This window comes from Typha angustifolia, chromosome 14, assembly GCF_048772165.1.
Source record: "Typha angustifolia cultivar Huaian chromosome 14, ASM4877216v1, whole genome shotgun sequence".
Classification (NCBI taxonomy): domain Eukaryota; kingdom Viridiplantae; phylum Streptophyta; class Magnoliopsida; order Poales; family Typhaceae; genus Typha; species Typha angustifolia.
The window spans coordinates 10,102,639-10,117,433 of NC_133252.1; the positions used below are offsets into that span (position 1 = coordinate 10,102,639).

The window sequence follows — 14,795 nt, forward strand, 5'->3', positions numbered from 1 at the left end:
ACTAAATATCATGATTTATATCCGGTGATATAATTTTTGTTACTCTAATGGAACAATAATAATTTAAGTAACATAGTTTTTATTAAGCAATACTAAAAGGAATAAGTAATATTTAAATCGTATAGAGAAAGGGATAAGAAATTTGACATGGACTACTAGAAAAGGATGGTTCTACAAACATATATCTAAATTTTCTAGAGAAGATCATACACTATTCTATGTTATTTTCGAATTTAAATTAAAAGAAGATTCTCCTTCCACCATATATTTGAGGGCTTTGATATTTGAAATTTAAAAATGGAACGCTGAATGAAAATATTTAAAATCCTTGGGCATGATTTCTAAACTCTTGCTTATTAAAATATTATAAATAATAATACATAGAAAAAACATTTAAAATTAGATAAACAAATCACAAATCTAAATTCAAATAAAAAACTAATAAAACTAATTATTACAATTTACAAGATATACTTATCGATATCTACGACTCTATCTGAAATTATCTTATTTACTTGAACCCAGGGCTCATTACTTTGGATATTAATCCTTAATCTTAATGACTTTCGACTCTTTGTTATAAGCTTATAAGGCTTAACTACTAGGTTAAAATTGTGACTTATGTTAAATTAAAAAGATTGTTTTATTTCATTAAACCATTATATTAGTCTATCTAACTAAGAGTTTTAGTTTTATATTGTAATTAGCTAATATAAGATTAAATTTTTTCTAAGATCTTTTTGATAAATTTCTATAGAATAGCTGATAATATTAAAGGCAAAAGAGTCAATGGGATAGAGATTAGATGATTTAAAAAGGGTTATATTGCACAAATATTTTTAGGTTTGAATCCCAGATATTATATTTTTATATTGGTTTAATTGAGATACCACCAGATTTCTAATAATATTTCCTAAAATTTAATTCGAAATGTTTTTTTAAACAATAAAGTAAAAGACGAGGATCAAAGTGTGAAGGTCCACAAGAAGGATTGAACACTAATAAGCAAAACATTAGGGTGTTATGAATAAATTTCACCTAGGAAAGGAAAGGAGAACTTTTTGTGATGACGCCAGCCCTAGTGGAAGAGAACCCTAGCGGCCGCCAAGCCAAGACTGGAGTGACGCGAAAGCACAAACCCTAATACTATTCAGTTTGAAGCGTCAGATCGATATCCACGTCACCGATCCTCGTGAGACTGCGACATTCGACGGGTCAGATCTATTCTGTGGTGCAATTCGAACCAGAGCTCGCGACCTTTCTTCTTCCTTCCCTCCCTCCCCTTCCACTGTTCGCCGCCAGAAGAAACTTGATTTTAATATCGTTTAATTGCTCGTGAATTTTCTTCTCCGAAGAAGGAGATGAAGGCGGCGCCGGCGGCGGAGGACGAGAGGGAGGTGGAGTTGGCGAAGAAGAAAGCGAAGAAGGCGGAGGAGATCGAAACCGTCAATGGCGCGATGGACGGCAGCGATGGCGATGAGGATGGAGTGGAGGAGGAGGAGGTCAACGATGGCGAAGAGGACGATGATGATGGTGATGAGGGTGATGAGGATGAAGGAGAGGACGATGATGATGATGTGCAGGAGATAGGAAGTGTGAAGCGAGTTCAAGGTGAGAATGTTGATGAAGAGGAAGAGGAGGAGGAAGGTGAAGAAGAAGATGAGGAGGAAGGAGATGCTGGTGATGAAGACGATGACGACGACGACGATGACGACGACGACGAAGATGGAGAAGAAGAGGTGAGCTTTTATTTTGTCTTGTTTTTAGAGTACATAGATCTACTTATTTTCCTTTTTGATGCAGTATGATTGTAAAGCTAACGGTTTCTCGTATAGTTGTTATGCTTGGAGATTTAGGGTTTATTTTCAATTTTTTGATGATTTGCACAGATTGTTCTTTTTTTCGTGAGTACTGGAGTAGTTAATTACGGTTTATGATTATTGATCTAGGTTTTATGTGTTTTCTTGTGGATTTTAGCATATTGTTAGTTAGTTATTACCTTAGTTCTTATGGATCTGGCCGTTTTATGCTGTGTCTTCTACTTCAAAGTTTATGACGTGCTCTCAGGAGATTTGCCCTTTTTTGTTTCTCCACTTTGCTGGTTTAAATACTAGATGTCAATAGCATTACCTTGAAGTAATTCAAAAAATTGCATTGTGCTGTCATGAAATGGTTTTATGTTGGTAGATCTGGGGTTATGAAGCCCTTTCTTATATTAAAAAAAGAAGAAGATAAACTAAAGTGTTGAACTAATTATTCGTTTATGTTATATTCTCTGTGATCTGCAGATCTGGCATTTAGTAAATTTATTTCTATGTGATGTTTTGTGCTTGTGCTTTGTGGATTATATGGAGTAACATATCATTTCTATTTAAGCATATGATATATGCCTCCTTTATTATTCTGCAGTGGAATTTTTTTACCTTTGGGTGCTATCTTTAGCTCCTCTAATTTGTGATTTATGCATTTATATTATCCTTTTCTAATCTTTGTTTGTAGAGAGTTTGTGCACCTATTCAGTGGGTGCCTTTTTTGGTGCTACTGATAATGTTGTTAGTAGATGTGAAAATAATTGTGACATTTAAGTGCTTTGTCGTCTGCATCTCTGACCTGGCTGGCTGTTAAACATATCATTTTTTTCTCCTACGCTCTTCTTTTCCATACTTGGTATTCCACTTCTGATTGCTTTATGTATATGTCTGCCTTTTTCCTGGCTCTTTAACCTCTTAAGTATTTAGCTTTTGGTTTTGGATCACTTATATGTTGACCGAATCATATCCTTTTATTGTGTTAGTTGGGTTAGTTGCTGCTGCATGGGAAAACATATTAATATTCAAGGCTTCTTAGGTTGTCAGCTTTCATGAGTTAATGCTGCTGATGTATCAATTTCTTGAGTTAAAAATAAGTTACATATGTGCATGTTGTACAGAAGGATCTTGTTTGCCGTTTTTTTTAAACACATTTAATTCATAGGGTCATTTTCTTTAGCTAGTTTCACATTGAAATGTGCTCCTTCATTTTAAATACCATTACTTGAAGACATAATGCGTGGCTAACTGGTTAATATCATTCCTTGGAAAATCTTGATATGCCATTAGTCATACTTCGGTGTGATGCTCGGGAAATGATGCTGAATTTTATTCGGAGGCTTTTTCTGGAAAGCAGCAGTTCTTCATGTGCTGATACTTTGCACGTCAGTCTGATCCCAAACTTCCACCACAACAAAAATTAACTATTATTTTTTATTGCTTTTACGTATGTATGCATGCTTTCTAACTTATCATACTTTAGATCACTCAGTGCTCCTTATAAATACTTGGTTGCTCATCTGCCAATACTCATTCTTGGTGTAGTGTGTTTGGGAAATGTAGTGGAATTATATTCAAAGGATGTTTCTGAGATGCTGCACAGAAGCTCTTCATGTGCTGAAAATTTGCATGTCTAATGATCCCAAATCCTCCATCAATTTCTTGAATGACAAAAGTTTTGCATGTTAGTTTGGTTCTCCATTATCATGTTTATCACCTCCTAAGAAAGCATTGCTGATAGTTCATGAGTGAAATTTTGGGGCTCTTGTTGTCCTCCTTGATATACAATGTGGTTCTAACTTTCTATTGTTGTCATATATACTGGCTGTTAGGTCACAATCATGGTTTTCATGGATAATAAGGCATCAAGAGTGAGTAAACAATGTCAGCCTTAATGCATCTAGTTCTCCTTAAGTATTGTTGGTTGCTCGTATGCTGTTAGTCGTACTTGGTCTTGCTTGTGAAAATGATGCTGAATTTTATTTAATGGCTGTTTCCAAGAAGCAGTGCAGCAGCCCTTCATCTGCTGAAACTTTGCACACCAGTATCCTAAACCATCCACTAAGAATTTCCTGAATTGTGTAAAATTTACACCAGTTTGTATAATCATGCTGGTCATTGTTATGCTAGATATAGTTGATGAGTGAACAATTTGGAATGGTCTGTCTCCTTTAATATGTGATCTGATTTTAGTGTGCTTGGTCATCAATATGATTTCTAGCTATCACATATCATCAATCTCAGTCATAATGCACCTAATTCTCCTTTGCTGGTCTTCATTGCTCATATGCCTTATACACAGTTAATATGGTCTTTGGGAAATGATGCTGAATCTTATTCAGAGGCTGCTTCTGAGAAGCAGCAGAGAAACTATATTTGTTGAAACTTTGCACGTCAGTCTGATCCCAAATATGCCAAAACCCTTTTATGCTAATGATTAAGATTTTCATGTATTTCTGGTTCCCCTATACAGAACATTGTAACCATGCTGATCACCTTCTAAGCTAATTATTATTCATGAGTGATGAGAATTTTGGAGCTCAGTGTTACTTAAGGTTGCTGTTTTAGTTTTGCTTTTTCTATCATATGTATGGCTGTTATACTAGATTCATTATTGCTATGGATTAGATTATTAAGCCTCAAGAGGACATCATTTCAGCCTAAGCACATCTGATTCTCTTTTAATAATATTGGTTTTCCCATGAGCTAATTCTTGGTGTAAAGTTTGGGACATGATGCTGAACTATATTCAGAGGCTGTTTCTCAGAAGCAGCAGAAGCTAATTTTGTGCTGATACTTTGCACGTCAGTCTGATCCCAAACCCTCCACCAATTCTGTGATTGGCTGTCTACATGTAGAGATACTTGATCTATTGCATGCTGATAACCTTGGCGTCTTTTCTGTTATTGAGTTAAATATCAATTCTTTTTCCTTTATCTGAATAAGAGCTAGGCACTGTAAGCATTGCAGTTTGTTAGGATTGGCTTTTTAATGTCATCCAATTGTTATAGGAGGATTTGGGAACTGAATACCTTGTCCAACCAGTAGCCCGTCCGGAAGATGAAGAAGATGCTAGTGACTTTGAGCCAGATGAGGATGGCAACGATGAGGACATTGATGAAGAAGACGATGAGGAGGGCAATATTGGCAGTGCAGCGATGGACCAGACCTCATCAAAGAGGAAGAGGTCGACGAAAGATGATTCCGAAGACGATGATGATAGTGATGGAGATGATGATAGGCCATCTAAGCGGTAGTGCATCAGCTTAATTTATCTCTTCCATAGACTTTTGTAAAACTCATCAATGACATGCCCCAATTACTCTTTTGGAATCTACTTTGATTGGAGTCGCCCTTGTTTGGGAACATCTTTCACAGTAGAACAAACAATGTTTGTATTATGGGGACATGTCTTAGGCTTTGTACAAGGTAGGAACTTCCCTGAGAGAAACGGAGTGCTTTCGTTTTCCTTACTTTCTACTGTACTAATATGCACTTCTTTGGGTTCACATAACTTTCAATGCTCTACTAATTTCTCATAAGAAAGTCTTTCGAATACTAGTCATATTTACCTTAATTTTCTCCATGTGAATGAATGTTTCAGTAAAGTAATTGGTCTTTTAAAATTGCATCAGAATGGCAGACTATTTGTTTGACAGCAGATGGTGACCAATAATGTCTGCCTCCTTTTGCCCAGTAGGAATGCCATTGCATATTCCAGTTTCTCTTTCTGGATCCATTTTGTTCAGTGTTTTGTATGTCTAGTAGTACTAGGATGCCACATTTGAAACTGTACTATTCGACTTGGATGGAAGCCTCTTGCCTCAATCTTTTCATTCTCTCTTCTTTTCTGAGAACAGTGGGTGAGACCTAGTTACATTTTTATTTGAAGGTGCCAGGTGAACTATGGAGAGAGGGAGGAGGAAGAGTCGTGGATGGAGAAAGGATAGGATTCTGGGACATAGCTTTTTACAAACAAAGATAATAGGGCCTCATCTTAGTTTCTCTTTTATTTAGGCATAACATTATTCTTTTCTTAAATGGGTCATCAGAATAACTTTGATTATTCTAAGGGTCCGCAAAGAGTGCTGGTAGTCTATAATTTGCATCCATTTTTTTTTAATGATATGGATGAAGCAACGAATTCATCAAAACCTTTGATTCTTCTGAATTGATAGAAACTAAGTGGATGTGTTGAAAAAAGAAATGGAATTAGGCTTCCAATTTCACATGCATTCACTATTGCTAGTTTCTTTTTGAATTTGGCTCCCTTCATTTATTCTCAAAAAGCAATCTGATTAAATAAATATTTATAAATATTCCTCCTAACAATCATTTATGAAGAATATTTATAAATATTCATCCAAAAACTTACCATAATAGCATAAGATTTTATTAAGTCACCATTACGATTACAAGAAGTCTTTTTAAGATTGAAGGCCAAAAACCTCGATCAAAGGTGGAAGAGTAGGCACCTATCTAAGATCCATGCGCAAATCAATTAGATGCCTAGAAAATTTTGTTGGTATGATATTTTAAGAGATCAATTTGTATAAATGCCATTAATCATAGACTAGAGGGATCCATTAAAAATAGGGAAAAGATTAAGGAATTAGTCTTGGTTGCCTATGCTACCCAACTAAGTTTTCGGCTTTAAAACATCTTGCACTTCATACACCTCTATTACTAATGTTGACGTGTAACAAGTGTTGACGGTAACGATCTGATTTTAAAAGTCATTGAAAGTCGATCCAAAATAAGTAAATAATTTAAATGAACTTACAGATTACAGAATGTAAAATTCTGTATAGTTGAGTCTAGTATTAAATACTATTTCCTTAAGATTAATTTGTCATCCATTGATTGCTTCTAGAACAGTAGACGCTAAGTCTCCCAAGATACAAATGATTGTCTTGCACTCAGAAAAAAAATGCTATCTAAATGACTTGTCGAACTTAAACTGTGTAGATTCTCCCTTAAATGCAAACAGAAGATTCGGAATGCAAAATAGAATGAACACACGTGATTGACCAATGTAGAAGGATTTTATTTGTGTCTAAATGGATGCACCATTTTGAATTCAACTGATTAACTATTTTCTGAATAGACACAACTTCAAGTTCAACCAAGCAGTAACCGATTAATTTAAAAAGATGCACCATTTCGAGTTCAACTAATAACTAACTAAACCTAACTTGGGCCTAAAGCCCATTAGAAGTTTGACAATAAGTGAATCTCATCATGGATTTGAATAAGTGAATATATGACAATAAAATACTCTTTGAGCTCTTTTAATTTTACTATTAATTCATCATAAATAATATAGACCCTACTTAAAATTTAGCTCAAAATTAATAAACATTCATATCAAATATATGATATTTTCAACGACGAGCAGAACTTGTACTTGCAATTAGAGAGCCCTTATTAGCTTGTCGGGCCATAAAATTAACTTCACCTAACTCACACGACTCAATTAAAAGAGTGGTTAGTATTGAGTTTAATGTAACAAGCATAGAATCATAAATTAATATTCAATTCGAAGCATAATTTCTAGGCTCCAGGACTCTTGAGGTACCAAGTTGGTCTAAGAATAATTATCCTTGTTGAGCACCGCCAAAACTTTCTCTCTCTCTCAAGGGACGGTACAGTGTCTAAGTCACGAATAATGGCAAGACCCTTTCTCTCTTCTAGACTTAATTACTTTGTCAATTTAATTATTTCCTCCACATATAAACTATATGGGATAGCTTAGTTAGTTCAATTGACTATGAAAAGAGGCATCAATGAAGAAAAGAAGAAGATGGTTAATGAGTGCAACCCCTACTACTTGAGAAAGCTTTTAACTTTAGATTTAATTTTAACTATGAATTTCTTATATTCATAATCAAACAAACACTCATTTAGGCGAGATTTTAGCTCTCATATATATTTAGAAAGGAAAACCCACCTCAGATTAACTTAGATTATTATTATTATTATTATTAAAAAAATACCACTGGTTTTTATGCTAATTTCAATTATAATACTGTAAAATATATAGTAACAATTATAATTCCAGTGGCAATTATGTAAATACTCCGAAAGGAGGGAAAATCGCTTTTTGTCTAATACTGAGATTACGAGTAATATATTGCACGTACCTACGAAGACAGACAGAGAAGAGAGAGCATGACCAACTCCGAGAGGAAAGGCATAAAGTCAACCTCCTCTCTCTTGTTCTCAGAACAAAAAAAAAGAGTAAAAAAAAGAGTCTCCTCTCTCTTTCCTCTTCTTCTTCTTCTCCTCCCAATCCAAGGGAATAGCTGTCGGCTATGGGGAGCAGCGAGGCGGCGGCGGCGACGGAGGAGGAGGTAAACCCACTGACGGGGTCGCGGTTCTCGAGGCGATACCAAAGACTATTGGAGAAGAGGAAGACACTTCCACTATGGGCTAAAAAGAAAGCTTTCCTCGACACGCTCGCCGAGCACCAGGTCATCGTCGTGGCGGCGCCGCCGGGCTCCGGAAAGTCAACCCTGGTATAGATATCTTTTCCCTTCCTCGCCTCGTTGATCTCTGTTATCTCAGGTCGGGCGCTCCGTGTTTTGAAGTTGGTTTGGGACATACCAAACTTGTCGTGATCTGAGCTTGAGAAGCATTCCGATATTAATTCAGATTAAATTGGAATGCTCGTGATTGTTGAACATAGCCTTGTTGTGACTTCTGTGATTTGAGTAGAAACATGTGATAAAAATGCTAGCTAGCTAGGGTGTGTTTTGGGACCCAATTTGTCAGTTTAGCGGCAGCCACTAGAAATTTGGTCGTTCTTTAGGAAAACTAAAGAGAGGTAGTTGTTGAAGAAGAGTAACGGTGGTAGAATTAATCCGCATTGGTATTGATAGGAAGTAAGAGGCATTACAAGATTGTGCTAGAAATATCAAGTATGATAATTATTACCATATTCTAGATGACTCCCTCAAAATCAAGATGGCAATGAAGTGGTCATCTTGAATTTGGAAATAATTAGGATGCTGGCTAGGTGGAGGTGACTTTGTGAAAATGTAGAGTGCAATTTCTTAAGATAATGTCTAGTAAAGTGACAATCTATCTCAATGTGTTTAGTACGTTCGTGAAAAATATCATTATGAGCAATTTTATATAGCACTTCAATTGTCACAATATAGAGGACAACTGATAATTGGAGGAGCACTCAAATTTGTAAATAGCCAACTTAACCAGATGAATTCTAAAGTAGCATCAACAAGTGCATGATTCTCAATCTCAATGCTAGATTGAGCAATAACAGATTGTTTCTGGGTACACCATGGAATCAAAGATGCGCAAAGTAGGAAACAATAACCAGTGGTAGATCATTGATCATTGGGATCACCAGCCCAATCAACGCTAGAATAAGCACACATGCATACAATTGAAGAGATAACTTGAAAGAGAAGTGGGGGCTATGAAAAATAGTGCCCTTAATATAATGTAGAATACGACAACTGCAGCATAATGAGTTGATCGGGGAGTACTCATAAATTGACTAACCAAATAAACATCATATGCAATATCTGGTCTTGATACAGTGAGATAGATGAGACTTCTAACTAACTGTCTAGAAAGAGTTAGGTCATGAAGAGGCTTGCTATCATTACCAAGCGGTTTAACATTCACCTCCCAAAGACTGTTGACAGTCTTATTTTTAGTCAAGCCCACCTAGAAAGAAGATCATATGCATATTTGGCCTGAGAGAAATAATAACCATCAACAGCTGAAGTGGTGAGCCCAAGAAAGTAGTTAAGATTACCTAAATCTTTTATCTCAAAATTTTGACTAAGAAAGTATTGAAAAATCTCAAAAAGCATATGCCGGTAGTATCATCATCAATAATAATCATATCATCAACATAAAAAGGAAAAGAATAATACTAACACCAGTTTTGCAGTAAAAAGTGCAAAATCAAAAGCAAGGATTTGAGTTTCGGCCGATCCCGATCCAGGCCGAAACCGGCCTGGCCTGCTGCAGGTGGCTGCAGCAGGCAGCAGACAGCTGTCTGCTGTCTGCTGACAGCAGCAGCTGACAACTGCTGCTGTCAGCAGCAGTAGAGAGAGAGGGAGAGAGAGAGTGAGGGAGAGAGAGGAAGGGAGAGAAAAGGAGAGAGAGAGGGAAAGAGCAAGAGAGAGAGTGAGAGAGAGAGGAAAGATTAAAAAAAATGGGGCATGAGAGAGAGAAAATGGAAGAGAGAGTGTGGGAGAGGGAAAGATTAAAAAAAAAGATGAGAAAGAAAGAGAGAAAAAGATAAAAAAAAGAATGTGGGAGAGAATGAATAGAAAAGAAGAGAAGGAGAAAAAGATATTTTTACTTTTTAGGCTTTATATGTGAGTAATTATTATTTCTTATTTTCTTATAATTTTTTCTAAATTTTTAGAAATTTCTCTAACATTTTTAATAATATTTAGAATTTTATTTAATTAAAATAATCCGATCCGATACAGGCAGCCGATACGGCCGATACGGCCGATACGGCCGATACAGCCGATACGTATCGTTTTTTCGGACGGCCGATCCCGATCCCGATACCGATTTTTGGAACCTTGATCAAAAGGACTAGAGACAAATCCTTATTGAACAACTCTGGAGCTAGGACTGTTAAAAAAGCTCACCGGCTCATGATACTCGTGAGTTCGGCTTGTTTAGAGCTCGACTCAAACTCTAAATGAGTCGAGTCGAGTCGAGCCGAGTCAGGGTCAATTCACTTGAGCTCAGCTCGAATAGGCTTGATATATTATATGCGAGATAATTATATATATATATATACCAAAATAAATATAAATGTTATATAGCATAGCTCATTAAGCCCACAAGAGTCAAGACGTCTAGCTGAGCTTGAGCCTCATCGAATTAGAGACAAGACAAGCTGAGTTAAGCTTTTCCAGCTCTAATCGAGCTCAAGCCAAGTTGAGTTTTTCCGCCTCTCGAGCTGAGCGAAGCTAGGCCTAGCTTGCTCAAACTTGGCTCATTTACACCCCTATATTGGGCACTAGAAGCTTGTTTAAAATCATAAATGGCATGATTAAGCTTGCAAACTTGCGCTGAGGTTCTCATAGCTTGGTAGTGGCAACATATATACTTCCTCTACAAGTTTGACATTAAGAAAGGCATTCTTTTTATTTATATTTGGAATAATTGTTGATGGCAAACTATAATGATTTGACTAGTAGAGTTATATAAATCATATAGCATGGTTAACGGCAGTTAGTCAAAGTAACATTAGGGTGTTACGTAAAAATTTTATAGAAAAATGACGGCTCGTGTTACAAAATGCTTAAAGACGAGATGTTAATCAGAAAATAAGAAAAATGTAGGGTGTGATTGTCAAATTCCCTAATTATTGTCATAGTCTAATGATTATGGTATATTTTACCATATATTCTAAACAGTTTTGATGAATCTTATTGGTTTAAAGGATGAAATGTGCAACTTTGAAGAAATAAAGATTATACTTCTTTGATGGTCTGCTGATTGTTGAAATTTGCCACTGAGGAAAGTTCTGATTCTAATGAAACAGATTCCTCAATTCGTGATAGAGGGTGGTTATCCAACTAGCAGCGGTAAACAAATTGCATGTGTGCAACCTCGTAGAATAGTTGCCACAGCATTGTCTCATCAAGTAGCAGAACAGATGGATGTGAAAGTTGGGGAGGAGGTTGGTTACTCGGTCTTGTTCAAAGATTGCTGCAGCTCGAAGACCATTTTAAAGTATGTCATTGGAATGAGACACAAAAATCTATACACTAGTGCTGCTTGAATCCTTAATTATTATTCTCTGTTTAAATGAATTGCGAAATGTGGTCTGTCATAGGTATATAACTGATGGTGTGCTTCTGAGAGAAACACTATCTGATCAGTTACTACAAAATTATGAGGTGATAATTCTTGATGAGGTGCATTTGAGGACCTTGGCTACTGATATTCTCATCAGCTACTTGAGGAATCTCCTGTCTGCAAATTCTCGACCTGACCTTAAGCTCATCATCATGTGTACTCAGTTCGAGGCGAAGCATTTTCGGGACTATTTCAAGGTTGCACGAGTTTTGAAATCAATCCCCTCACTACATCCTGTAGATATCACATATGAGCAAGATCCAGTGAGGGATTATGTTGCAAAAGCGATTGAGATAGTTGAGAAAATACTTGTGTCTGAACCAACAGGTGACATATTGCTATTTTTGACTGGGTTGGAAGAGATTGAGACTTGCTGCTGGAAGCTTGGAAAGGTGATTGCAGACTTGGGAGATAAAGTTGGGCCTGTTAGAGTTCTTCCACTTCATTCTACTATATTTGTTAATGATCAGCTGAAAAAGGTTTTCAAGTCTGCACCTCCTCGGACAAGAAAAGGTGGCCCTGCTGGTAGGAAAGTTGTTGTCTCAACTGACATTGCAGAATCATCGCTAGTAATCGATGGTATCATTTACGTGATTGATTGTGGTTATATGAAGCAAAAGGTCTATAACGCCCAACTTTGCATTGAGACGACGCTGATCTTGCCAATATCAAGAGCAAGTGCACAGCGAAGAGCAGGATGTGCACGCAGATTAGGCCCTGGAAAATGCTTTCGACTCTATCCGGAGAAGTTCTTCACAGCTTTCACGCTACAAGTGTCCCCCGAGATTCTTCGAGCTAATCTTGCGAGCACTCTCCTTTTGATGAAGAGGCTGGGAATTGATGATATTTCCCATCTTGACCTCATGGATCCTCCTCCTCCTGAAACTATTGCAAGAGCTCTTGAGACTCTCAGCTGCTTAGGTGCATTTGATGGAGAGGGAATTCTGACTAAATTTGGGGAGCTTATGAGTGAGTTCCCATTGGATCCTCAAATGTCAAGAATGATTGTTAGTAGTCCGCAATTTCACTGCTCCAATGAGATTCTCTCAATTGCTGCCATGGTATCAGGTATACCGTGTACTACTGTCGCTGCATATCTGATTTTTTTTTTGTCTCTAGTTTTCTAGTGACAAATAAGAAAGAGAAAAAAGGGGAAATATTTCATCCTTGGAACATGCTTGCTTGTTCAGAAATTTGGTTGTTTGCGTAAAAAAATGCTAACGATAGTTCGATTAATGGATCTTTAAAAAAAAAAATGTCCTACTTGAAATTCTTGATGTCAGAGTTCGATGTACTGTCCAATTGACATTATTCTTTCCCCACCCTCCACTAATTGATGCTGCTCTTCGTTTATGCCTGTTGATCCTTTCCAGTACCTAATTGCTTTTTACGGCCTACGGAGGACCAGCAAGCTGCTGATGAGGCAAAAAGAAATTTTAGCCACAAAAATGGGGATCACCTCACTCTCTTGAATGTCTACCATGCATACAAGCTCTTCAGTAAGTTCTTCCTCACTTGGATAAAGTGGTCGTTTTGCTTCTTTTCATTCATCAAGCAACCGTCTTTCAGGCAATGATCCTAGTTGGTGCGATAAGAATTATGTCAACCAGGCAGTGTTGCAATATGCTGTCAGTGTGAGGAGCCAGCTTGTATCCATCATGAAGAAAATTAAGCTAGAATTATGCTCAACAGATGTTGATAATTGCGATTACTATGACAACATAAGAAAGGGGCTACTGGCCGGTTACTTTATGCAGGTTGCTCGTCTTGAGCTGTGGGATCGCTACACCATCCTAAAAACTCACCATGTGTGTTTTTCTTTTACCAGCTCATCATAATCTTTTATATACATTGTTCTTCATCTTAACAACTATTATCATGGATTAGTTACTTGTCAGGCTTATCATGTAGGTTGTCGATCTTCATCCTTCATGTTGTATCAATTCAAGGCCTCAGTGGGTCATTTTCAATGATTTTGTCATGGCTAGCCATAACTTCATCCGCATGATCACAGATGTGCGTGTGGACTGGTAAGAATTTCTTAACATTTCCAAGAGCTCATATTTGTTGTATCAATCTACATGGAAATAATTGAAGAGACTGAGAGAGAGATAGAGAGATGTACTTACTACTTAGACAAGCAAAATCCTACTGGTACAATAGATCCAGAGTCATAATGGTTCGAGAATTAAATTCAATCAAAAAATTAAGTTCATTTGCTCAATGAATAATATGTACAACACTACAAATCTTAGTGATACTGTATTGGCACAGCTATTTGGATTATGTTGCCCTTGGATTTAGTTGAAAGAAACTAGCTTGCTGCATCACCAAAGCCACATAAACTCATAATGTGTAATGCGATGAATATAACTTGGCCTATAATCAAAGTTTAATGAAGTATTTCTTGTTTCATGTCACTCCCTACCTCTACTACAGTGGACAGTCCTGTGCTCATGATGTTGCCCTATTTTCCAACAGGTTGATGGATGTTGCTCCGAATTATTACAGAATAACTACTGTATGATGGATCGGCATTTGGAGAGCAAATCTTTTAATTTCAACTTTATGTGTTTCGTGTCTGATTGGAAATTTCTTTTCTGCAGCGAACTTTTCTGTAACCTTAGGCATAGGAATTGCATATATTATTGATTACAGAAATCAATATCGTAGGCTTGTAAGAAGATGACATTCCACTCCAGTGAATAATATTTCCTTCTGTTATGATCTTATGATTTCATCTTTTTGACACTGGAAAGAGACATGCAACTTTTGCAACGGTATCTATACACTGGTAAATCTACCATGATTACAGTTATATTCCCAGCCAGTTTTCTGTTGAGAGGCTGAAATGAGGATTAGAGGTAATATTTCCTTCTGTTGCATTAGTTGTCAGTGTAAAATTGATTTGCTTTCCTTGCCCCCCCTTTGTAATAACTATATGATGCACAAGGGCAGGGTAATGGAAGATAGAGAAGACCCAGAAAAGAAGCTGAGGTAGGCATCAATCCAGGTCCATTTATTCTACCACAGCAAGAGGAATCTACAAATATGAGAGGAGATGGATTGACATAGAGTTGAGAACTAAGTTAATGAGTATAGCTCTCCCAACTTGTGATAGCA

The 14,795-nt window shown here is 36.9% G+C and overlaps 2 protein-coding genes and 3 non-coding genes across 5 annotated transcripts; all 5 read left to right on the top strand.

The window, feature by feature from the left end:
• The first annotated feature begins 1,205 nt into the window (after nucleotides 1-1,205).
• Nucleotides 1,206-5,371, top strand: LOC140776432 (uncharacterized). Its single transcript, XM_073120143.1, has 2 exons — nucleotides 1,206-1,739; nucleotides 4,820-5,371. The coding sequence occupies exons 1-2, from the start codon at nucleotides 1,362-1,364 to the stop codon at nucleotides 5,063-5,065; spliced, it is 624 nt and encodes a 207-aa protein (XP_072976244.1). The 5' UTR covers nucleotides 1,206-1,361; the 3' UTR covers nucleotides 5,066-5,371.
• Nucleotides 3,117-3,210, top strand: LOC140776845 (small nucleolar RNA Z122). The gene has a single exon (XR_012106945.1). It is a non-coding gene; the product is annotated as a small nucleolar RNA Z122 (small nucleolar RNA).
• Nucleotides 4,122-4,218, top strand: LOC140776844 (small nucleolar RNA Z122). The gene has a single exon (XR_012106944.1). It is a non-coding gene; the product is annotated as a small nucleolar RNA Z122 (small nucleolar RNA).
• LOC140776843 (small nucleolar RNA Z122) lies at nucleotides 4,533-4,629 on the top strand. The gene has a single exon (XR_012106943.1). It is a non-coding gene; the product is annotated as a small nucleolar RNA Z122 (small nucleolar RNA).
• A 2,625-nt stretch (nucleotides 5,372-7,996) lies between the features above and the next one.
• LOC140776778 (probable pre-mRNA-splicing factor ATP-dependent RNA helicase DEAH3) lies at nucleotides 7,997-14,404 on the top strand. The gene is made up of 7 exons (XM_073120633.1): nucleotides 7,997-8,326; nucleotides 11,356-11,546; nucleotides 11,650-12,740; nucleotides 13,046-13,171; nucleotides 13,242-13,480; nucleotides 13,584-13,702; nucleotides 14,154-14,404. Exons 1-7 carry the CDS (start codon nucleotides 8,123-8,125, stop codon nucleotides 14,197-14,199), a joined length of 2,016 nt encoding a protein of 671 aa, XP_072976734.1. The 5' UTR covers nucleotides 7,997-8,122; the 3' UTR covers nucleotides 14,200-14,404.
• Nucleotides 14,405-14,795: the final 391 nt, after the last annotated feature.